At 39.1% G+C, this 26,079-nt stretch overlaps 1 protein-coding gene across 1 annotated transcript in view; it reads right to left on the minus strand.

Annotated features, from left to right (window-relative positions):
- Positions 1-6,212: 6,212 nt before the first annotated feature.
- The window catches only part of FBN2 (fibrillin 2), a 286,019-nt gene continuing 266,152 nt past the window's right edge, over positions 6,213-26,079 (minus strand). Inside the window, exons 60-65 of the mRNA XM_054986552.1 lie at positions 21,814-21,930; positions 20,992-21,120; positions 16,942-17,061; positions 15,202-15,433; positions 8,659-8,824; positions 6,213-8,154 (exon numbers count right to left, since the gene is read on the minus strand). Of these exons, the coding sequence (XP_054842527.1) occupies positions 7,789-8,154; positions 8,659-8,824; positions 15,202-15,433; positions 16,942-17,061; positions 20,992-21,120; positions 21,814-21,930 (1,130 nt within the window). The 3' untranslated portion in view covers positions 6,213-7,788. The remainder of the gene's footprint in view (positions 8,155-8,658; positions 8,825-15,201; positions 15,434-16,941; positions 17,062-20,991; positions 21,121-21,813; positions 21,931-26,079) is intronic.

The following is a 26,079-nucleotide window of genomic DNA, read 5'->3' on the forward strand; positions in this document are numbered from 1 at the left end:
ACGGGAAACAAATGCACTTACAAATTCAGGCTGCATTACTTTTGGCCACAATGCAGAATCAACACACTATTCAGTGGTCAGTTGTGGTTCCTTTTGTAATACAATTCCATCATTCATGGAAACTGGATCTTTTCCATGGTCTACACCAGTTACATCATGTGGTTACTTCAATTCTATATATTGGGGAAATTGTTCTTTTCAAAATTCAGAAGCAAAGTGGCAAAATTTGACGTTCACTTAAGTGACCAAAGAGATCAAATATAAAGGTCACTCTAAACATTACTTCCTTCATGAGTTTGCTGCAGAGCCAACCTGGGCTCTTCACAGACACACAGCAGTTCTGGGGGCTTGCATAAAAAAAGGATAGCCCAAATGGGCTTAGAAAGCTGCTGTCAGGAGAGGGAGAACTCCTGCCTTTCTCTTAAGCTTTTCTCCCAATGCAAAAACAGTGCAGGGGGTGGATGGAGTTTTCCCATTTCTGCTTCTGCACATGGAGGTATTGTAATGTTTAGAGTTACCCTAACTCACACAATTTCACGCAGTGGAATAGTTGAGGGGGAAGAATTAAAAGGTGGGGCTAGAAATGGAGTTTTAAAATGAGACTGAGAAAGAGAGGCACCAAAGGATCAGGGTTTCAGAAAAGGAAAACTTGTGAAAGAAAATTCACAAAACCCATTTCTTAAACTGAGACATCTTCAAGAACGTCCTTGATGCAGCTAATTTTCTTCTGTAATACTGCTGGTCTATGTTTCCTGAAGCACCATCTACTCCCTGGACCTATCCATGCTACAGTCATCTTCAGAGGACCTGCATCAAACACCCCCAACTTCCGAGATTGGGCAGGTGGCAGCCCTGAAGAGGACGTTCAGAGGTATCTGGGCACTGCCTAGAAGGCTGCTGGGAGCAGACCATGCCCTTCAGAGGCAGAGGAGGTCTGGAAGTCAGTCTCCTTGGAAGTGCCCAAGGACCAGCAATGAAGCAATGAGCAAAGAGGGACCAAGATCTGAGTTCTAAAACTCCTCCTTCTACAAGCACTCTCCATCCGGCAATTAGCTGGGCAAACAGGGTCCCTGTGTGTCCAGTGTGCCCAGCCTGGCCTGGCTGCCAAATGGCCCTTCTTTGGGATGTGGAATCTTCTGCTCCTTAATGGAGAAGTTGCAGAATGCCCAAGATGAGAGGGGTGGCTCTGGGATCACTGAGTGCCCAGCAATGGTCCTGGACCCTATGGAGGGGGCACAGGTAATGAGGAGTTTGCCTAATGATTGCCACTGACATAGCTGGCCTGCATGCTTTGGAACTTGGGAAAGAGATGGAGATGGAGACAAGAATGAGACACACCAAGAGATTCATGTTTCTTTCCACCTTCCAAGGTGTTTTTTCCTTGAACCCTTCTAGTGGGGCTTCCAGACAGGTTAGAGGAGTTACAAGACAAGGGTCCTCACAGATCATCTGCTACTGTGGGTCTACAGACGGAATCCTCTTTGCTGGCCTCATGGGTTCCCCCTTCAGTTTTTGGAATAACAGACCAGGCTACCCCTTGAGCTGATTCCAGGGATTTCACTCTCCTTTCCCCCAACAGGCTCAGAGGGGAAACATGATGTGTGGGGAGAGCAGCCTGTAGGGGCTTTCTTTGGCCTACTTTGGCAATGGGAATCTCCCCTTTTCCAGAAGCCAGGAGTGTGACCTTCAGGGTTTTTTTCCTGGCTGGTGGTTCTGTGTGCTGTCTTTGACATCTTCCGGTTGCCTCCTTTAACCAGAGGAATACATGCTATGGACTCAGCTAGGAGCCTCCACCCAAGGGGAGGTTTCCATCCAGCCCTAGAGCTGCTTCAGCATCAGCCCAACAGATTTTGGCAGTGAACAAGAGAAGTGTGAGCTTTGAGGAGCCTGACTCCCCCCACCACATAGCAGTGCAACTGTCTAGACAGTGGACAGAAGTCTCAGTTCCATCCCAATCTGAATCCCATTTTGAAGGCAGCAGAAAGAGTAATAAAGTGTGGGAGAGCAGTATGGATCAGTATTCTCAGAGAAATAACCACAAGTTAAAAATATTCTCACACAAAAGGTAGGTGAACTGAAGTCCAACACTGAAACTCAGGTGGCTTAAAGCAGTGCAGAAGCCAATGGGTCAAGGACTGCTTTGTTATTATGAATCATCTATAAGTGTTCTGAGTTTAGTTCATGAAGAAAAAAAGGCCCAGGAACAACTTGTGGAAAAATAAACAGATTTGTTCCATAAACTTGCCAACTTGCAATTTTATAGTTTGGATAGATTTTAAGGTTTGGAGGTGGTTGCTCTGGAGCTGTTAGAAATGATTAATATTTTGTAGTCTTCCTCATTCTTTGTTTTTGCTTTGTATATGTTACACACATGTATATCAAGTGCCAGGGGGAAAGGAATTCCTCATGTCCAGAGGCTTTGGCTCCATACAGTGCAGCCAAATTTGAAAGCTACATGAGAAGCAAGTTCCAGTAGTCTAGCAGAGTGTTGTGTAGCAATCAACCACAGCAGCTGCTCATAACCTGGCCCTGCCTGCTGCTCATCTCTGCCTTGAGTTGTGTGGTTTGGCAGGCAGAGCAGCATCTTCCTGGGGGCTTGGCCCTTTCCTGCCAACAAACTCTTGCCTCCAGCTACGTACTACAGAGAAGGCAGCTTCCAGCCAGGTTAGGAGACGGTTGGGATGTATGGTGTCTGAGCAGGTATTTCTTGAAAGTGTGCACCCTCCTGTATCTGGCAAGTGTCCCTGCATTGTGAGGAAAAGTCTTACTTATGGAAAACACATTTTTCCTTCTGCAAACTGAGCTTTTAATAAAAGCACCAGAAGCACCTTGTTGTTTCCTACAAAAGTCCAACTGAGTAGGGAAACTACCTCTTTTCCACAATGAACTTGTGGAAGATTGTGTGCAGTTTCTTTCTCTTATAGCAGTTTTTCTGCGAAGGTTCGACTTGTAAGAGAGAAATCATCACCTTCCTTGTGTAAAGAAAAACCAATAGCTAATCTTTCTCTACATCAGAGTGAGTAAACCTCTGAATGGTCAAGGCTTTGGCCTCTGTGCATATGCTATAGTATTCCAGGATATGTAGTTGGCCGGTGTGGGAAATGGGATGCTGGACATGATAGACATGTGTCTGATCCACTAAGGCTCTTATGTAAACTATGAAGGCAACTATAGTTGCTCACATAGGTTTTACAATTGGTTTGAATTGTTATGCACTGTTAATTCTTGGGCTTTTCCACATAGGATTTTTAAATCAGTTCTGGCCTGAGACAGCTTCAATTTATCCCCTGATTTCTGCATACATTTTTTTTTGCCTTTAGTTCACTGTTGTTGTTTTTATTTATTTGTTTTTCCCATTTCTCCTCCCAGGTCTTTTGAGACCACTTTTGCCTCAAGGGTTCCAGTTTGATAGCACAGGATGCTCATTGCTCCCCCCCCCCTTTTTTTTTGGCTGAGTTTCCTTATTGTTTTGTTTTGTAGCTCTTATCATTTCAATGTAGCTATATAGTTATGTAGATTTAGTTCTAGTTCTCTCTCCAGAGAGTGAGGGAGTGGGAGGGGAGGTCTTGTTATTAGAGGCTTGTTAGGGCATTGGAAGGTGACTTTGTTTTTATTTTGCTTTCACTTTGACTTTTGTTTTCCTAGACGTTTAATTAACAGTATGTATGTTGGTACATTTTACTATTATTGTTTTAATTGGTGCCCAATCGAAGCCAATTCACTTGAGGAGGAGCTGTTTTGATTTCTTCAAGCTTTTTTATTTTATCCTATTTTATTTTGCTTGGTATTCGAAGTGAGATCGCTTTTTCGGAAAATAGACTAGGGAGCTGGTTTATAGGCCATAGTAGCAAACTTTGCATACTCCACAGCAACTCATGAACTATTTGTGCTGCTGATGCCAGCTCACTGGGTTCTGCCCTGCTTGTTGGTTTGCTGGCTTCTTCAGCTGCTTGTTTTAAAATCTCACTTTTTATCTTAATTGCTACTCTTTTATTACCTACTTATTTATTTTGCTATCTTGTGTTGAAGCAATTGTCTTTCATATCTTTTAAATCTCATAGCATCTAATGCCATTTTATCTGTAATCATAACTTTAAATTTACTATTTTTTTAAAAAAATAACCAAATTATTTAACTTTTCCCACCAAAAATATTACACATGGCCATAGGTGATTGGAATAGGTAGGAAGAGGGGCTGTCATTTCAACCCTCTTAATTCTCCCATCCCAAAACAAAGCAAGTTTACTTTTGGAATTGAAACTTTCAAATAGATTCCATACTCTAGACGATGAATGGTCAGAGAATGAAACTTCTGAGGGACAAGGACGACCTCAAATGTAGGTGAAATCTGTTTTAGACTCTACTTTTAATGCTGACCCAGGTTTGTCAAAGAAATTTTGTCCTTTGGAAAAGGGGAAGGAGAAAAAGGATCAGTCTGATATTCTGGGTATTCTGGCTTCTCAGACATTCTTATTAGCAGAAACCCTTCAGAAAATATATGATAAAATTAATTCTCTTGAGGATAAATTAGCTTCTCTTTCTATGCCAAGAATTGGTTTTAATAAGCAAACAGATGAAGGACATCTTATTTCTTCAAACAGTAATAGCAACACCCAAGATTCTTTTTAAAAAATGAAAGTTACGGTTTCAAAGCATCTGCTGCATCTATTATTGCAATGTTAGATCATTATAACATTATGAAATGGATTTTTTTTTAAAAAAAATGCAAAAGTAATGTGGGTGGCTTACTCATACACTAAAAATAAAAAAGAGAGTGCATGCTGTGATGTCACCAGTGATGCCACTGATAACACAGCACCCTCGCTTGAAAATCCTGACTATTTAGGGCATGTAAGGAAGAAATAAACTGACTATACAACTGTTAAAATGCAGAGGGAGGGCAGACTGTACCCAAACCAATTCCAGTGCTTGTAGATTGATTTCTAAGAAAATCAGGATAAGCTGACAATGTAGAGAAGCCCCTTCTGCTGTCTTTGCCATGTGGTTGGAGTCAGTGTTGTGTTACATTAATATGTGTAGGCTTAGGGTCATGAACAGATTGTGTGATGTCAGGGAACTGGTAAGTTTATGCAATATCTCTACCCTTTAGATGAATGAAGCATTTTCAGTTGGCATTGTCCACTTACTACCCAGGTCCACCCTGGATATGTGGGCTCTTGCCTTCTTACAGCTGGGTTCTGCCTTGGGTAGATACTCCTGTCTTTTTATCACTGGATCCCTCCTGCTGACTACCCTCAAGTACTAGATTTTTGCTGTTCAGGATGTGACAGACCTACTGTTCTTACTCTGACAGAAAAATCTCTCCTTTGGTGAAGGCATACATTTAGGCTATGAGAACAGACATTGCCTTCAGTCTTACAGCCTGCCTCCAATGGTTCATGCAGGGAAATCACCTGCAATTGAGTGGTGTATGAATCATTAAGAAATGTAATTCTTCAAATGCAATATTAAGATATATTAAAATATATAGTTGAGGGCATATGTACCAAATCAGTGAAACTAAGGGAGCTTGTGAGAAAAGCAAATGGTTTTTATCTTTTTTTATTTCAATAGGATAGATCTTCAATTACTTGAGAAGCGTACTGAACGTTGTAGATAGGTTATAGTTTGAAGGATGGAAAAATAGAACATGTCTACTGTCATTCAGTTAAAGGCATTTTCCTCAAGTGTCTAAACAAATCCAAAAGGAAGTCCAGTGACATCTTACAAACTAACCACATTTATTTCAGGATGAGTATTCATGAGTGTGAGCTCAAAAATCAGGTATGATTGTTTAGTTGTAGATGATGAGAAAGGTCTGAAGCTTTAGCCAGTTTCTTAGAATTAAGTAAGCTAATTAAGGAAGAGGCAGTTTGAAGCATGAAAGAATTGACATCAGAGAGCAGATAGAACCTCTGATCTCTCTCATCACCCATTATGTATAACTAAACATTCACTCCTAATTTAGGATACCAGGCCTCTCTCTCTTGGCTCAACTCCACCTACTTTCCCGCACATCTTCCGCAACATTCTTAATATAAGGTAAATGGTTTTCTTTCCTTTGAATCTGAGGAAGTGAGCTCTGACACATAAAAGCTCATACTGGAATACATGTTGTAATTCTTTAAGGTGCCACAGGAGCTTTTTTTTTGTTCTGCCTCAACAGACTAACATGGCTATTCCTATGAAGAAATCAAGACAGCTACCAGAAAATAAGTTTTATTGCAGGAAAAGTGGTGTTGTATTAGTACAAAGGCCAACAAAATAATGCCTTTTCCCCTCAAAAACAAAATTGTAATTCACAAAGTCTTTTTCTTTTCATAAAGAAAATACAAAATAGGAATCCAAACACTGAATGTAGCTTTTTGCTACTCTTTGGTCAGTAAAGGTATATGGAATGATACCAGATGTGGGATGTGCTTTAGATTGGTTCACATGTAAGGTTCTTTTATGTAATTTGTTACAGGTACCAGCTGTCAATAAACGTACCATGGTGGCATACACTTATTAACACATAATGGCACAACATGTTTAAAAATACTAAAATAAACTAAATGCCAACTCATTGTACAAAAGTCATTCTTACAAAATAAACTATGATAAAATGAGGCATATTGTGTATAACTACAGTATTAATGAAACATCTTAATTGTTTTCAAATATGCATTTTTTTCTGTGCAGCATGAATAGCATGCACATCTAGCAGTCCTGAAATAGCTAAGTCATATTCATTTCAGCATCAATCCAAGCCAGCACCAAACAGAATGAGAAATCAGGTGTTCCCTTCTAAGAAGAGAAGATTTGTATTCAGCTGCCTACAGTAATGCAAGTATGTAGAGCACCTTTAGTTTGTAATGAATGAGGTGTTATGTGATACATTGAGGTTATCTGAAGGAAATACAGTACGGTTTGGCCTGCAAGGTTAATGGTACAACAAGCAGTCCAGGTATTTTGCTACAGTGGTTGTGCGTCATCTTCCATTCTTTCTTCTCTTTGATATGGAATCTAGTCTCTATGGCTGCAAGGTGAGCATCCGTACTGAGTCTTACAGTTACTGGTATTCTGAACATAGTAATTTATGGCATCCTTACTTTAAAATACTGCTTGGAAAAAGACATTTTTGTCTCCCTAGAAGTGTACTACAGTGCTCATTTGGCTCTATGACAGCATCTTAAAAAACGGTTTTTATGCTATATGGACGACTGGCACAATTATGAGAGGAAACATTTTTGGAATTGACTAGTTTTTCTCTTTTTTTTTTAAGAAAGAATCTCTTGTAATAATTCAAATTTATAAAATCTCGAAGAAAAACAAGCATGTTTCCCTTTTTTTGTTAACATATTGTTAATTTCTCCATATATTACTGCATTAAAATAAATAAAATCTCTATTTTTTTAATTTAGAAACTATAGCAAAATACCTAACGTGCTAGACTGCTAACAGAAAAAAGGTAACTCACATTTTTGTGCCATTTAATGCCATATGCTGACCTCCTGAATGTCCATTTTTGATTTTTTAAAAAGGATACTTTAAATTGAGGTTATATAGAAAATACAGTAACCATGTTTGGCATTGTAGTCAAAGCTTTGGCCGTGGTAGAGTCAAACGGCCATTCTGCAGTCTTGGACAGAATGGAAATTATACAGAGGTCTCTATCCATTACTGTCTTTGGTCTTTACAAAAAATAAGTCATTGATTCCTGTAAAACTTTTGACAAGCAAAATATGTTCAGGTGGATAAGTACATGAATAGAAGTGGGTCATTCACAAAGTGGAAATAAAGTAGGTTTTAGTGGAGTTCAACACAGAGCCTCATTTTAAGAGCTTCTCCAAGCTCTCCTAGGAGGTAGTTGTCCTCATTTCTTTCTTCTAGTTTCTTTAGTTCATTCTTTTTGTAGAGAGGAATGCTAACAATTTCCAGTGTGTAAGTGCCAGGCACAGCCTGTTTTTTAACAACCTGAAGATAACTGAGCCCGTCCACCTGATGTATCCGGAAGATACTGTTGTCATTACCATAGGATACAACATAGCGGACATGGTTTGTGAGGAGCTGTATTGCAGGCATGAGATCTAGGATGTGTTCTTTATTGCCAAGTCCAGATATATTCAACTTCATCTTCAATGGATGTTCAATGTCCAAACTTTCCAAACTGATCTATTCAACCAGAAGTGAAAGTTGAAGGCAAAAGGCTTAGACAAAACTCTGCCCCATCCCAGAACTCTTCCCCTGAATCCCAGAGGCAACTAGGGATGGGTTTTAACCAACAAAATAAAAATATGAGCCTCTGTGCAAAGCCCAACAGTGCAGTAAACTAATTTACCTCTGACTAAAGGGAAAGTATAGGTTTTGGCAGGATCTAAAAATGTTTAACATTTCTAAGTACATTTGACAGAATAAAAAGAAATTCTATAAATACCAATTTCAAAATAATCAACAGGAAAATTTATTTTCAGTAAAAGATATCGTGATTGATGACCCCAAGTGGACATGAGGGCACCCATCTTGCTGATTAGTAGTGATTGTTTCCTCCCTTTCATTGGCAGGTTTTCCTCTATAGGTACGAGGAACAGGTTGGTTATCCTATCTGACAAAATTTCTGGGACTTAACCTGAGAACAAAAATGAAAAGCCAATGGAATTTTTTACAGTGGTTGTTTACCTTAGCAGGCTCAGTTTCATTGATGCTCCTTTTCCTCCTGTTATCTTTCTTGGAGTAACCATTAATTTTACATTCGTAACATGCTTCAGGAGACAAAGCGTTCTCTTCGTCGCCATCTAGCGGCAGATACTGGCCTTTATTAAATCCCAAACCTGAGACACAATGTCTGTTGAATAAATATTGTTATTGTTACAGTTAAAAATTTCAGCCACATTGTAGCTTTTTCTGTGATCCTCAGCACTATTTCGTGCTCTCACCAGAATAAATATGGTAAACATTAACATATAGTACCATGGCAAACATAACTGTACAGTAGATAATACGTACAAGGCATACATGCACATACCCACAGTTTGATTCAGACGTAAGTAATAATTTGTACTAATTGTGGCTAATACGTGTCTAAACCATAGTAAAACAAAAGGTATTCTTTCAAGGACCTATGAATGAGTGTGTGACCACAAACATATGCAGCAGATATACATCAAAATATAACTATACGTATACAAGAAACTGTGATTGGCAAAAATACATGAAACCTGATGAGCTTCATAAAAATCCTTGCAGTGTTAGAACTGGAGAGATTTTTTTTTTCATCTTTAGCTTTTTGAATTCATGGGTGTTTTCATGTAGGAGAAAAAGGTTATTTCACATAGCTGGAGACAAGAACAATATTTTTCTATCTGAAGAAGATATTCCAAAACATGCTTTGCTAGCAGCTGTAATATGATTGTTTTTCTAAGATGTTTACCAGTCTCATGTAAATTCTCATATACTTGTAATGTGGAATGTTTTTTATGAAGTTCGCCAGGTTTCATGTATATTTGCCAATCATGATTTCTTGTATATAGTCATTGGATTGTTATATTTTGATATATATATCTGCTGCATACATTTGTATATAACTACTAATAGATTTTTCACTCGTTTGTCATTGTTTATGGGTGTAGGTTTTTGTTTACCTTTGTGTGGTCATATACTTTTTCAAATGTCTAAATCATTCCATGCTATATCTTAATATAGTGAGAATTATTCCCTCACAAAGTACTGAACAATTAAGGTAAGGGAACTTTCTAAATAAAAAGCCAGTTAAATTTTGTTTTCTGCAAATAGGTCAAAAAAGTTACTTAATGATCTGCTAATGTATTCTATAACCAACAGTATACATATAATAATTTGTTTTTTCATATTTACTTTCCCTCTCAACTAAATGGATAATTTCAATTATTTTTCCAATTTACAACATACTTTTTTCTAAAAAAAACCCCCTCTAATTTATGTACAATAAACTTTGGTTGGCTCAGGAGGAGTCTCTCTTCCTCTTTTTCTACCAATTTCAGGATAGTTGGCTGGTTGTGGATTTAGTAAAAAAGGCAGCTTAAACTTAATTAAAGGTGGCCTATTAATATTGTTTGGGAAAAGAATGATCAATATTCTTTCTTTTGATGAAAGGAAATGGTATTCATATGTGCTTATGAACTGTGTCACTTTGATCTAAAGAGGTACAGCTGATATATATATAACTTGCTGAGACTCAAGGCAGATTACTGGATATAAAACAGCGCAGACAGACAGCATAAGACAACCACTGAACAATACAATAGGACTAGGATTACATAATTAGAGAACAATATGAACAGCAAACTATCTAAAGAAAAGTATACTACACACAATTCAGAAGGAAGATTACAAGGTACAGAAAGTGCAGTAAAAGAATGGGATACGCACAATGATCATTGTGGTGTATTGTACTGCTGATGTAGCATGTCTGTGACCCTATACTAGCATCATTGTGATAACTTCTATATATACACTTATAGGCTTCTGGGACAAATGCTGGGATGCAGCAGTTCATTTTGAAAATTTGGTTTCTGTGTTGATCACAAGCATATAATGGGATACAGAGTAGAAAGCAACAATATTCAGAATGCTGTACTGTGACAGACAGGAAGCTGAGCTACCCCTGAAAGGAAAAACAGCCAACCAGCTGTTTCACATCTGAGCCTATGGGAGAGATGTCCCAGCATCCAATCACAGAGGGGGTCAGCATATTGGAGGACAACGTATCACAGCAGCAGTCAGCCTGTGTCTGCCTCAGCAAGAGAGCAGACAGTACAAAAAGTAGCAAAAGAGCAGACAGTTCAAAAGTAGCTTTAACTCTATCTCTGGGAGAACCCAGTGGTGAGGCCTGTCTCTGTTGATGAGCAGACCTGTCACCTGTTTAATCTGACTCTTGGGAAAGAATAGGCTGCTGTGGGTGGAATCCTGGGCATGTATGAAAGGATCCAACCTAGTAGCTAAGCAATGAAAGCGTATTTGTAACCACAAGTGTTAAAGGGAATTCAAATAATGTGAAGCCATAACTAGCTTAGGGTTAAGTGCCTCAGCCAGGCCTCTCCTGTGACTGTCTGGAGACTTGTGTTGCTGAACTGTTCTTCTTCTTTTTTTTTTAAACAGGGTTGCACTTACCTGTAACTGTTGTTCATTGAGTGGCCTCTTGTGCAGGCACATATTGAGACTGCACACGCACAGCCAGCCAGAGAAAGATTTCCAGAGCTTTCTAGAAGGCTAGGAGTGCCCATCTTCCCCTTAGAGCTTTTCCACCAAAAATATCACATGACAAGGAGGAGGGGCACTATTTCCTCAGTTCTATCCATACTGCCACCAAAGACGCCCCAGAAATTAAGGTTCCACAGAGTTCACAGTGGGGCAGGAGGGAGGGATGTGTGCCTGCACAGAGGACCACTCGATGTACAACAGTTACAGATAAGTGCAACTCTGTATTCTTCTTTGTAGCTTCTGTGCAGTCCCACATTGGGAGAGTAGCAAACTTACTTACTGGAGGAGGTGGGTGTGAAGCTCTCAAAGAGACTGTGGAGGACCATCCTCCCAAGAGATGCTTCTTATCTCATTGACATTCACCCAGAGATGCATATAGAGAAGCAGGAAGCTCTCCATAAGTGCCCCTGCCGAAGTACAAGCAGGACTGTAGCAAGTGTTGCCAAGCAGGAATGTGGTAAGTGTGGCAAACAGCGTTCTGGTGGAGAGAGCTGTGCTAGGTAGAGGGCATTCTACACACAATGGAAGGATTGGGTGTCTGAAGAAGGAAACTCTGACTCTCGAAAACTTACACTCTAAAATCTTGTTGGCCTCTAAGGTGCCACTGGGCTCAAATCCTGCTGTTCTACCATAGACCAACATGGCTATCCACCTAAACTGAAGGAAGGATTGTGTGAGGATACTGCCAAGTCTCTCTCGGAGCCTGAATGACTAATACAACTGAGCATTGTGAGACATGAGGATTGAAAGCCAACCCCAGTATAGAATCCTGGCCAGGGCACTGTGCACATTAACATTGTGGAATTTTATAAACGGAGACCATTAAGTTAGAACCCACAATCGTCCCATTCCACAGGTGGAGGTGCTGCACGCTAAAAATGAAGCATGAGGGAGGTGCAAAAAGTTAACAAGGGATTACATGCCTATTTGGAATGTATTTGGAAATCCAGTAAGGAAGTGGAAAGTTTACAGCACTTGCATCGCAAATGTAAGAAGTGAAGGACTTTTCCATTGTCCCTTGTCTCAGGTTACAGAGGGGGACATACTACAGAGACAGAGAATGTGCATCTGATGCTATCCCTCTGATCTGTAGATTGCTACTCTCAGGGAACTTCCTTCCACCTTCTGTCTTTTTAAACTACACGTCCTGGCTAACATTGCGTTTCCTTTCACTTGAGCATCCTCATGTAAGAAGTATTGTGTAGAGAGACTCTCAGTAGAGACTCTGAGGAGTTAGCTGTGTTAGTCTGTAGTAGCAAAATCAAAAAGAGTCCAGTAGCACCTTTAAGACTAACCAATTTTACTATAGCATAAGCTTTCGAGAATCACAGTTCTCTTCGTCAGATGCATCAGTAGAGACTCTTGCTCACATAGAGGTGCAAGGTATGGTAGTCAAGGAGCAGCAGAAAAATCTGAGACTACTGCTGTAGTGCAGGAAAAAGAGCTGACCAAAACAGCCAGAGCTGTCAGCGGGACTGAAAATATAGCAGATCCATACCAGAATAATGAAAACAGTGAAGCAGGTGTGATGAGGCCAAAAAAGGATGGATAGTATGCACCATACATGAATCTTGTGCTCCTAGCAGAACAATTTGCACAGCAAAAACAGCCAGGGGGAAATTATAAAAACAGATTACCTTGCCAATAGATTAGCAAGAGCATTCCCCAATGACAGGGTTCCTGGCAGCAAAGGAGCAAACAAGAGAGCAGGACATGGACAATTAATGTGACAAGGCCAAATAGCCCATCCTTCCAATCATAGTATCCAGGAGTTGGCAGCAGTTAGTTGAGGAAAACATAATCACAATGCATTGCAATGACGTGGAGCATTTGCATTAAAACAAAACACAAAGTAAGGTACATCTAGTGCTCTAGGTAAAAGCAGTAGTAGCAGCAGTATGACAAACTCATTTTGCAGATGACCAGGAGCCACCTGGAGGTACATCCTCATAAGCAGGGTCCCCAAACTGCAGGCGGCCCCTGAGATGGCACTAACTCTTAAAGGCACAGCATCAAAAGGGTGCCCTGAGAAGAACAGAATGCTGAGAGCACAAAAATGGTGCACATACACTCTGTCTATGAAAGAAGAGAACAAATATGAGTAACCCTTTGTCATGTTAAACGTAAACCAAAGACGAAGTTCTGCCAAGGTGTTACCTACAGTTATGTAAGAACCCAAGGACTGCATTTATGAAAGTGAAAAAGCTCAACAATCTTAATAAAGTGTGGACTAAGACTGAAAAGGCAAAGGAAAACGCATTTTTAACTAGCAAGACAAAAAAGGGGTTGCCCTAGAAAGCATTAATATGCAACCATCAACAGAGCAGAGAAAAAACACTACCAAGCAGCCTGAAGTGGGATACTCTAGTTATTGTTCACTTTAAAACCGTAAAGCCATCAGAATTCTGCAACTAGCAGGTTGCACCCCCAACCCCAGAGGGATTCTCTGCAGGAAGGTTAGAGAGGTGTATGAATAAAGGAGCCAAGCAAAATGATAAAGACTATAATACACGAAATAAGATATCCTGGAACTTTTTCCCTATCGGTCTTCCTTAACAAGAAAAGAGCACTTAAAAATAACACCCTTTTCTCTGCCTCAGGAGAATACTAAATTGAATGGTGCTGGAAAAGGGGGAGCTATGGGTCACACTGAAGCCCAGTTCATTAAAAAAAATCACTTCAAAAGGTTTTTTTAAAAAAAGAACTGAGCTTCGGAGCAACCCGCAGGTCCCCCGTCAACACTGGACATAATTTTCTGGTGCAACAGGGAAGTGCAGGAGCTGGGGGACAGGAGAGCAGGGCTGGGGGGCAGGAGGTGGAGGTGGGAGTTCCTTTGCCCTGGGCGGGTGGGGGAGGGGGTAGCAAGCCTATATAGGAATGATTCCAGAGACAGGATTAACACAAATTGAAATAAGAACTCTCCTGGTAGTCTGTTTCATGTTTTATGTTAGTTCCAGGATACTAGAACCTGGGACAGCCCAGGTTTTTACTCCTGTTTGTGTAAGCTGACTTGAGTACTGATATAGAAGGCCTCTGTTAGGCCTTGTGTTACATAGATAATCACGCAGAATTGACATTTTCCAGTGTCATTTTAAAGGCACAGTCAGCAGAATATTGAAGAGGCCCCTCTTGAGCCATAACGATGAAGGGAAAAACAGAAACTTTTCTTCTTTAAATGTAGATTTATTTTTCACTAGAAGTTGCCTTAGGGATGAGGTGAGGAGAAAACAGAACCACAATGGAAATCCTCTCTCCACAGCAACAAAAAGAGAACTGATGGAATAGCAGCCCTCCTCCAGGTTAAGTGATGTTTTTGGCTGGAAAGTGCCAAGGGGAGGAGGGATGCTTCTAGTTTTCTAGAAAGCTCTAGAAATCTTCTCCATGGCTGGCTTGCAGCTGCACAGTCTCAATGTGTACCTGTACAGAAGCCACAAAGATGAAAAACCTGTAGATAAATAAATCTTTTTTACACAACATCTGTCTCAGTGATCTCTTTGTTCTTGATTACCAGAAACCTTACCTCAAGGCAGTGAACTTAAAACCTTTATACCTCCTATCCCTTCCATATCTTGTAACTAAGGGGAGCAACTGACAAGAAGGTTTTATTTTAAAAGTTCTTGGTTCTCCAAAATCTTAAGAGGCTGTGTGGGCCCTTTCAGTTGATTTATAGCAGCCTGTCACATGTATCTTTGCAATATTATGGCTGGCTATTACTTTGAAAGTTGTATCCTTTCAGTAGTTGGTAAAGAAACAGAAGTGCAAAGCTACATTTTATATGGGTCTGCAATCAGTCAGGGATCTCAAAGGTATTCTTGAGGTGGAAAAATCCATCTGTTTTAGTTGAATATGAAGTTGATACAATTATAGCTTGTGCTATCTGATTCTTGTAGTGGAGTAGGATTTAGCCAAGTAATAGACCATGCTGGTGCTCCACTTAATATTAGAAAATGTGCAGTCCTATTGGGAATACAGTCAAATACTTACCCTTGTCCAACTCTGTAATATCCAGGTGGGCAGCCACAAAGATAACCGCCTTCTGTATTGGAACAGCCATAATTGCAGGGATTTTTAGTGGAAGAACACTCATTTACATCATGGCATGCACTTGCGAATTGGTCATAAGAAAATCCAGAAGGGCACGCACATTTGTAGCTTCCAAGTGTGTTGTAGCATGAAGCAGAGCCACAAATATTAGGATTTGAGCATTCATTTTCATCTATTGGACAAATAAAAACATTTTCTTTATTGAAGCACAATCATCTACCAGGAGACTACTGGTCAAACCAGTTTAGAAGTTTTAATTATCTGAATCTTCTTAAATAAATAATTCATGAATTCCTAATTTTAAGACATTTTAATATAGGTAAGTGCTCATTACTGGAAGAAATACAAGATTTCTGATCAAGCAGCAAATTGCAGAGGCTAATGTCAGTGTTCTCCATATCAAAAAAACATACTGTCCCTCCCAATTGCTATGAATCCTGGGTTCCAGAGTGCTCAAACTCACCACATCAATATGATTAAAAAACAAATTACTAGGCGCTAGCTCATTATATAAATTACAGAACGTTTTTGTTGTTTGTTTTATTTTTCACATGTACCCCACCTTTCTCTCAATTGAGGATCCAAAGCTTACATCTCTCCTCCACTTTATCCTCACAACAACCTTGTGAGGTAGATTAGGCTGTGTGTGTGTGACTGGTCCAAGGTCACCCAGCGAACTTCCATGGCAAAGTGGGAATTTGAACCTGGGTCTTCCAGATCCTAGTCTGACACTCTAACCACTACACCACGCTGGTTCTAAGTGATGGTAAAGTTTGTATATTTTGCCCCTGATTAGTATGGAGGCAATACAAAGACACAGTGTATCCCACTTTCCTCTTTCAAATCCCTATCAGTAATCCCATTTTTGGGGTGATGCTCTTATCAGAACAGTATTCCCACCCCTTCTATAGCACTGTACTTTTTAAAATATGAGCAAACAGCACCATTCATTTATAGGAAAGAAAACTATTCCAAACTTGAAGCAATTCAAATAAAATTTTAAGATATTTATTAGGAGTACCAAGATGTGTTCACAATGCTTTGCTCAGGTTAGAGGCTGGATTAGTTTCACTGGAAACCTGGGCTTGGTTCCATGCCATTTGCCTCTGGCTCAAGATAAAATTACCCCCCTCAGGATTAACTCCTTTAATCCTTTTAGATAATTTCCAGATCAAACTGGGTCTCAACAACAGAATGCAAACTGAGTTTTTCTAGTACAGCTCTTCTGCACCTTGTTTACCAAGGAGCTAGAGTAATTATTAAAAGAATCTAAAGAGCTATACCGCTGAGGACATAACTGTTTCCTGCCCTGTTTATTGGTCACAAAAGAATGTGATGGAATATTTGAACTGGATTTTATAAATGTAGATATGTTTTTTTCTCATTGAGAATCTTGATCAAAAATAGGCAAATAAAAGCAGGGCGAAAAGCCATTAAAGTGCTGGCAAGCAATGCAATATAGATTTAGCCACATCATGAGAATGCATCAAAAAATCTTACTGAAAGTTTAGGTGTGGTGATGCTATTAACAGTCCCCTGTGCAATATATGATCCCAGAAATTAATAATATAACAACATTCACTCTTTCCAGATTCTAATTCAAAACTTGGTATGCTAATCTTACTTTCCAGTCACATAAAACTTTAATTCTGGAACATTCTGTTTGCAAAACAGTCTTACCCACGCATTGATTCCACTGGTAATGCTGAACATATCCTTGTGGGCAACCACACCTGTAGCCACCAAGAATGTTTTGGCAACCATGTTGACACCTGTGGTTTCCCTCACACTCATCTACATCTGCAAAGAAATACAGAGAGGAATTCTAAGCAGGTCTGTTTAGAATCCTACTGAAGTTTAGTTAATGGGGCTTAGTCCTAGGAATGCATCCTTAGGATCATGCTGACAGTGTAGTAAAAGCAAAATATTGAAAATTAAACAAAGTGATATATTTGTTTTCTGATATATATTCAGGCTGACATCATATGCATATTTACTTGTAAATAAGCTACACTGAATTCAACAAAATTTACGCACAATCTTAACAACAATTTAAGTACAGAAACATGGAGATGGCAATTACCTTCTTGCAGCCTTCTCTGATCTCCTCCCTGGGAAAGTGCTCAATATTCTGTTAAAAACCTCCTGAGAAACTGCTCTGTAGCTTCTCTGAGACACCTATTCCATTGTCTGATTGATTACTGTAAGAAGTATTATCTAAATACTTATCTAAATTAAGAGTAAAGTAAACGGAAAGCACATTATCTAAATGTGCATTACTGCAACTTGAATTCACTGCTACATATTGTTCTGTCACCTTGATACATAGTGTCCTTCTTCATGCAATTTTTAGGGATATTTGAACACTTCTGTCTTTTTACAAAGCTAAATATAGTTGATTCCTGGATTCCTTCATCATTTCCTCAAATGTTTGAAACTATCTTTGTTATTCTCCTCAACGTCTTTTCATATTTGTTTGTAACTTTTAAATAATAATAATAATAATAAATTTGAATTATGGACTTGCCTAACAAACGCAAATTAAAACACATCCTCCAAAAACAATGAAATTGTAAAACATCATAGAAAATAGCCTAATAGCTATTATATAAATGGACAGTAGCATAAAGATTCTGCCTCAAAGACCTTATCGAACAAATGTTGTAGGTTTCACCCTGAAGATAAGTAGGCTTTGGAGTGTCCTACAGATCTTATATGGATGCAACATACTTGATGTCACCATCAATTCTACATTTTAGTTAATCTTTTTCTCGTTAGTACCTCAACAATCAAGGAGTATGACTAAGCCTAATGTCATCACAAGATAGTTCTAATATAGCACAAGGTGGTACTTAAAATACAATAGTCCACAGATAACTTGGAATTTAAAAATTACATTCTGATGAACTATAGGTAGCTAAACTAAACTATTTAGATTTTAAAATGTTGTTGCAATGATGTCTCACAGTGAACACCCACATCCAATTATGGTATAAACCTTAAATAATGTAATATAGCTGAGTCAGAAGTAATGTTTAACACACCATCCAGTCCGTTTCTGAATCGTTTTGACCCAGTCACAGTGATGGATATTGACAGAATTCTAGCATCTGTGAAGATCACTATGTGTGGTCCTTGCCCGTCCTGGCAAATAAAATCTTGTACATAAGGAGTCCTTGATGTCTATTATAAATCATTCACTAACTCGAGGAACCTCCCCTCAGCCTCTCAAAGAGGCAGTCTTCTGCCCACTACATAAAAACCATCCTTAGATAAAAATGATGTAGCCAATTATTGCCCAGTCTCTAATCTGCCCTTTCTGGCCAAAGTGATTGAGAAAGTAGCTGACCAGCTCCAGGTGTTCTTGGATGACTCTGGTGCTTTGGATCCTTTCCAGTCTGGTTTTAGGATAGGCTATAGGATGGAGATGGCTCTGGTGGCACCAGATGATGACCACTGCCTGAATGTAGACAAAGGCTTCATGCAGCGCTGCTAGAGAAGCAAGTAAATGCAGCTGCAAAAAAGGCCTTCTCACAACTTGGACCAACTTGGAAGCCAGCCCCTACCTTGACATGGCTGACCTGGCCACCTGGATTTATGACACAGTAATATTGAGACTAGACTACTGTAATGCACTCTACATAAATCTCCCCTCACAGTTGACCCAGAGACTCCAGATGGTACAGAACGCTGCAGCATATTTATTCTCTGGAGCCAGACATCGCATGCATGTAATTCCCAGTCTGCAGTCACGCTATTGGCTTCCCAGCAATTACCAGGCACAATTCAAGGTTATAACTATCACATTCAAAGTCCTTCATGACCTTGGCCACTCATATATGTGCAACCACCTCTCCTCCTATGTTCTTCCAAGGCAGCTGCACTTACCTGGACAAAGTCTTCTGCAGTTACTACCTTGCAGTTGGGCTAAGTCAAGAGCTGCCTGCACAAATGCCTTCTCTGTGGAATGGCCTGCCTGAGGAGGTCAGGAAAGCTCCCACCATCTTGGCTTTCCACAAACTATGCAAAACTGAATTATTCAGGAGGGCTTTCTACCCAGGTTATAGGGCTGTGTCATAAGACATAGCTCAGAGAGTCGCCTTGGTAGGGACAGGGACTATATGCTGATGTATATATGCTCCTGCTAGGGAGTTTCCTCATTGTTAAGCATGCCATGTTAACTAGTTCTGCTTTGTTTCAGAAAGATTTTATCTCTGTACTCAGCTTTATGCTTGTTTTCAAATTTTCTGCTACCTATCGAATCTACTCACTGACTGTCCTGTTGCTCATTATTTTACTTGGTTCAGTGAATGTCCTAATGTAAGCAGTCAGCCTGGCTTCCACCATCTTTAATAGCTATTTAATATAGCTACCTGTGATATTATATCACAAGGGCCCTGGATTAAAATGCAGCTTGGCTTGTAAACAGGGGAATTCCAGCTAGCAGTTGCTGAGTCCCACCCAGGAGACGCAGGCATGAATGGAATGCTGCATGTGAATGCAGAGTGACCAGTGGTGATTAGTTTTACAGCCTTCTCAGCTCCGAAAGGAATCTAGAGCAACAAAGGTCTCGCAGTCATCCCACTTAACACATTCCTTTCCCCGCCTTCCGTGATGAGCTCTCCTGCCCATGATTGTGAAGAAAATCAATTAGCATTCATAAGCTCTTATAATTCATTCCTGGGAAAGGTACATTCCCCAACTAAATTCATCAATTTAGCTCCGGTGGACTCCATTAATGAACTGGCCCCTTTGTGCAGTTCCAGGAGAGACTTTGCATTCTCTTTTACACACCCTGGCAGCTAGCAATCAAGGTAATCAAACCTTTGTTATTCCCAGGAACTGACCATTGGGACCTTTGTTCCAATGGCTAGGTGGGCTCTCCCACCTCAGGGCATGTTTTACCCTATAAGAGGAGTGCCCTTGCCCCATTCAAATCATGCACACTTATTGGATCTGAAGTGCTGCTCCCTGGAGGTTATCCTAAGCCTCTTGCTCTCTTGACTGAGGGTGCTGGATGTTTGAAGCTACTCTCTTCCTCCATGGACTGGACTGCTCTTTAGGATAGTTAGATATACTTCCCCCTCCCTCACTCTATTCCAACTTCTGACTAGCTTCCTAGGACTTTGTGTGTGTGTAACCTTTTTATTAATTACACCTGTGTGTGCGTGTGTTTTTCCTCTTCAATAAGTTTGCTCGTTGAATTTAAAGCACCAGTCTCGCCTGCTATCTGGGAAGGAACCCCATAAAAATGGATGGAAAAGATCCCATAGTCACTGCCTCTCGCACAGCCATCTTCCTTGCTGTTAATTCCCCCCCACAATTCTCTTATTGCAAGTAGACCAATTCAGGTAACATTGTTGATTATATTGTATTTCACTTGTACGGTGTTATCCACCTACGATCTCAGTGAGAAAGGCAGATTAACAACAACAACAACAACAACAAATATGTGCACAATATCTGCGATTGTGTTCCTGTGCTGCTACCTACTTGAACTGGCATTGGGTTGGATCTACTGGAAAAGTACAGAGAAGATGTTGGCAAGTAGTTGCTGCAGCTCCCTGTGCATTTTGCTTGTGAGGCTCTCCTGATCCTTACTGGGGAGTTTGGGGACAAACAGCAAGCTACTTGACGAAAGGGAAGGCAGGGAAAGATCTGCTTTGCCAACACCTTTCCTGAATTCTTCCCATGCACGCCTGCTAATAATGGGTTGTTTTTCAGTTTTACCTTCACAGTTCAATCCAGATGAGTCTAGAGAGAAACCTCTTTGACATTCACAAGTGAAACTTCCAGGAGTATTCTGGCAGATTCCTTTTGACCCGCAAAGCAAAGGCTGTGACCCACATTCATTATTATCTAGAAAAAGGTGTATAATTTTTGTACAGACAAAAGATATGGAGATTAGCAAAATATAGAAAGACACATTACAAGATTTTATTTGTAAATGTATATGCATCTAGAACTGTATGCAAAACTTATGTCTTTATCCATCTTAATTTCTTGATATGACCATCTCAAATATGGTGGGATGGACTTTTGAACATAACATATTGTGGCAAGTATTTGCCTTTACAGCACTAGTACAATATACATACTGGAATGGGGGGGAAAGTGACAAGCCTTTTGAAAAACTGCCACAATATTTACTTCACATCAAAGTGATTTCAATTGGCTATATACGTTAAGATCCAAAGAAGGCTACCTCGGATATATCAATGGAAAATACTCTTTAATCTGTTTTTGATCAACTGGAATTTTAAATATGATTTTAATAATACTTCACCCCTTTGTTGCCATATGGTTATATTTACAAATGTTCACTAAGAAAATGCTTAGCATAGAAGCTTTGATTTCTTCCATTTTTAAAAATCTTAATTACACACACCCATGATTTCTGAGCTGTAGTACAATTATGACAACTGGACAAATATGTAGTATTTTTTTTTAAAAAAAAAACTTCTGAAGTAGATCATATGCTCATGTTCAAATAGTACCTTGCCCGTTTATTTTTTTATGTGAAAGAAAATTCATTGTTTCAGTTGGTCTTACCAATGCAAGCTGTATGATGTTGTGTGAAACCTGATGGACATTTACATGTAAAACCCCCAAGGGTATTTGCACAAAGGAATTGGCAGTTATGTTGTTTAGTCTGACATTCATCAAGATCTAAAAGTGAAAAGATGCAATATTTATTCCTTTTATACCATAGTTACTATAACATGATCACTTTGATTTCAGCAGAGCAGCCAAAACATGCTTGCTTACATACTAATCCTATGTTTTGCTTAAACAGAGCCAAAAGGATTTAAACACAGTCCTGTGAGAAGTACAGCACAGCCGGCTGGCTCTACCCAGCTTGTTAAGAAACACCAAATCAGTTTTGTGGTGTTATCTATAGTTCCTATGAAGCAATGTCTGCTTGTTTCCTGCTTGCAGTAGGAGTTTTTCAAGCCCTTGCAGAGCACATCTGCACTACAGTCCACTGTGGATAGCTATCTGAAGCACTGACACAACACCATGACATCTATTCCAGCGAAGCATGAATGAAGGTCATTTAAATGTATTCTGGAGGAACAGTTCTGAATCATTAGACATCCACACTTACCGGCATAGCACTAAACAGTCGGAATGATAGCATCTTCCTGGCACTTTTTCTGACGACATCGCACCATGAGATGCCGGTAAGTGTGGATTTGGCCAATGTCAAATATAACATGAGAAAGGGCAATGGATAAAGAATTTAGAATATATTCTCACTAAAACAAAACCAAAATCCCTACAGTGGAATTTCTGTAGCTTTTGCAGACCCTCTTATTAGGAAACAGAGTGTGTTTTCAGAAGCAAAGGACTGGGATCCTATGGGGCCTTTCCATGAGCCCAGCAGCAGCTCCTCCAATGGAATGTCTTTTCTGGCTGCAGAGGAGGGGAGGGGGCGATGTTTGCCAATTCCACCTCCTGGTGCATATTCCTTTTTTTTTTTTTATAAAATTTTTTTATTGGATTAGATGTCATTAAATTGTACATTACAATCAGTTTCCTTTAATTTTTCCAATTCTAACCCCCTCCCTTCCCCCCCTTTTGTTGACTTCCAACAGTTTTCCAACCCCTTGTCCCTTTTCCCTTACTCATTTTAAATTTATTCTATCTGTCAAACGTAAACTTTCACTTTCTTCTAAGCTTATCTATATAACACAGTGCTCCTTCTGTCTTCCTACTTACTTTAACAACTAAATAATACATAACTAAATAATACATTCTTGGCATATTTTCTTTTGATAATAATCATTTAGCTAATTTTGGTACTCTATACTCTATCTTATAATCTCATCTTCAATATGGGACAAACAATTTATCCCTCATTTAGCATAATTTTAGATACTTCTATAAACAGTACATTCAATATAAGTCAACCAATTTAACTTACACTCTCTATATTACTTTTTCTACATATCTTATCTTCATACTGTTTTAATTATATAATTATATTATTCTTTCATTATGCAACTATCCACCAAAAATAGTCAACCAATTTGACCCATATATACCTCCAAACCAATTCAATCAATTTAATACATGATCTATACATTAATATATATTTTCCCACCTTACTTAAATTCCTTCATTGCAATTATAAAATTATCTCCATTATACAATTATTGCCAGAAATGAAATTAATTAGTTTCTATCCTTATAATTAGTTAATTTCTATCATTATAATTCTTGTAATAACACCTATAATACTTAATGCTATATATAATAGTCTAATAAAATAGTTGCTTAGAAATTCTCATTTACCTCTCCACCCCCCGGTAAAGTCACCTCCCTCTACTTTTATTGTATTTCAGTAATTTTCAAACTGCCACAGTTCTCCTCCCACCTCCCATTTCTTCACTAAATATTGTTTCAGCTTCTCCCAATCCGTGTTGAACTGTCCTGGATCAAGGTCTCTCAGTTGCCTTGTCATTTTGTCCATTTCCGCCATGTACAGCAATTTATATATCCAGTCCTCAATAGTTGGCACTTCTTGCACTTTCCACTTTTGCGCGTACAAAAGTCTAGCCGCTGCTGTCATGTAAAATAGCAATGTCCTATATTGTGCTGGAATATCCTCCATTCCCAAGTTCAGTAGCAGGAGTTCTGGGTTCTTATTAATTTGAAATTGTAAAATCTCGCTTACTACTCTTATTATTTCCCCCCAGTACTGCCTAGCTACAAGTCCACCACATATGATACAAAGATCCCTCATGCTTTTTACATTTCCAGCATTTATTAGACGTGTTCAAATTCCCTAGCGCAATTTTCTTTGGTGTCATATACCAACGATAAATCATTTTGTAGACATTCTCTTTAATATTGGTGCATGTCGTGATCTTCACTGTATTCTTCCACAAGTATTCCCACACCTCCATTGTTATTTCCTTATTAAAGTTTATAGCCCACTTCACCATTTGCACTTTAACTGTTTCATCTTCAGTATACCATTTCAGCAGCACTTTATATACCTTAGAGATTTCCTTTTTATCCTCTTGTAAGAGTGCCTGTTCTAATTCCGAATTTTCCATTCTTATCCCTCCCTTCACACAGTCCGAATTATAAAGATCTCTGATCTGTCTGTACTGAAACCAATCGTAACTTGGAGACAACTTGTCCTGCGTCTTTATTTTGGGTTTAGAAAATTCCATTCGGGTTATCTCCTTGTATGTTAAACACTGTTGTTCATTATCGACAGTTCTCGGATCTATTACTTCATATGGAACCACCCATGAGGGGATTCCATCTTGTAGGTAATTTCTGTACTTCTTCCAGGTTGTGAATAGGCTTCTCCGAATATAATGATGTAAGAACATAGAGTCCGCTTTTACTTTATCATACCATAAATATGCATGCCATCCGAATATTTTTTTATATCCTTCTAAGGCCAGTAATTTCCGGTTTTTCAACATCATCCAATCTTTCAACCACACTAAACGAATTGCGTCATAATAAAGTCTTAGGTTAGGCAGTTGCATTCCGCCTCTTTCTTTTGCATCTTGTAACACTTTCATTTTCACTCGAGGCTTTTTGCCTGCCCAAACAAAATCTGATATTTTCCTCTGCCATTTTTCAAACTGCTTAGAATCTCGGATAATTGGTATTGTCTGTAACAGAAACATCACTCTTGGTAACACATTCATCTTAATTACTGCAATTCTTCCCAACCATGACAAATTCAGTCTGTTCCATTTAATCAAGTCTTGCTCTATCTGAGTCCACAGTTTCTCATAGTTGTTTTTAAATAAATCTATATTCTTTGCAGTCAATTCAATTCCCAGATATTTCACCTTACTTGTTACTTCGCAGTCTGTTATTTCCATTAATAGTTGTTGTTTTTGTCTAGTCATATTTTTACATAATATCTTTGACTTCTTTTTGTTTACATAAAATCCTGCCAAATCTCCAAACTCCTTAATCTTCTCTATTACTTTTGGCATATTCTCCATTGGATCTTCCACAATTAGCATTATATCGTCCGCAAATGCTCTGACCTTATAGGAAAAGTCCTTTATTTTTATTCCACGGATTGCATTGTCTTCTCGTATCTGTATCATCAGTATTTCCAAAACCAAAATAAACAACAGTGGAGACAACGGGCAACCTTGTCTTGTTCCTTTACCTATAGTCAATTTCTTGGTCACCTCGTCATTCACCACAATTGCTGCACTCTGGTCTCTGTAAATTTCCTTTACTGCTCTTATGAATCTTTCTCCCATTTGTAGCTTTTCCATGGTGGCAAACATAAAGTCCCAGTTCAAATTGTCAAACGCTTTTTCAGCGTCCACAAAGAAGAAACCAACCTCCTTGTCACAACGTTTGTCATAGTATTCAATAGCATTTATAACTGTCCTTAAATTGTCTTTAATTTGTCTATTTGGCAAAAAACCAGCTTGCTCCTCCTCAATAACTTCAGAAAGCCATCCTTTCACTCTTTCTGCCAGTATCTTCGCAAAAATTTTATAATCATTATTAAGTAACGATATAGGTCTATAGTTTTTCACGTTAGTCAGATCTTGCCCCTCTTTGGGGATCAGTGATATATTAGCTTCACTCCAAGTGTCTGGGATCCGTTGACCCTTTAAAACACCATTAATCACATCTTTTAGGAATGGTGCCAGTTCATTAGCCATTACCTTATAAAATTTGGCTGTAAGTCCATCCGGTCCTGGCGCCTTTCCCAAGTTTGTTGACTGTATTGCCTTTCTTATTTCTTCCTCCGTTACTTCATTGTTCAATTTGTCTCTCCAAGCTTCCGAAATTACTGGGAGCTTCATTTTCTCC

The sequence above is a fragment of the Eublepharis macularius genome, chromosome 8, assembly GCF_028583425.1.
Source record: "Eublepharis macularius isolate TG4126 chromosome 8, MPM_Emac_v1.0, whole genome shotgun sequence".
NCBI lineage: Eukaryota > Metazoa > Chordata > Lepidosauria > Squamata > Eublepharidae > Eublepharis > Eublepharis macularius.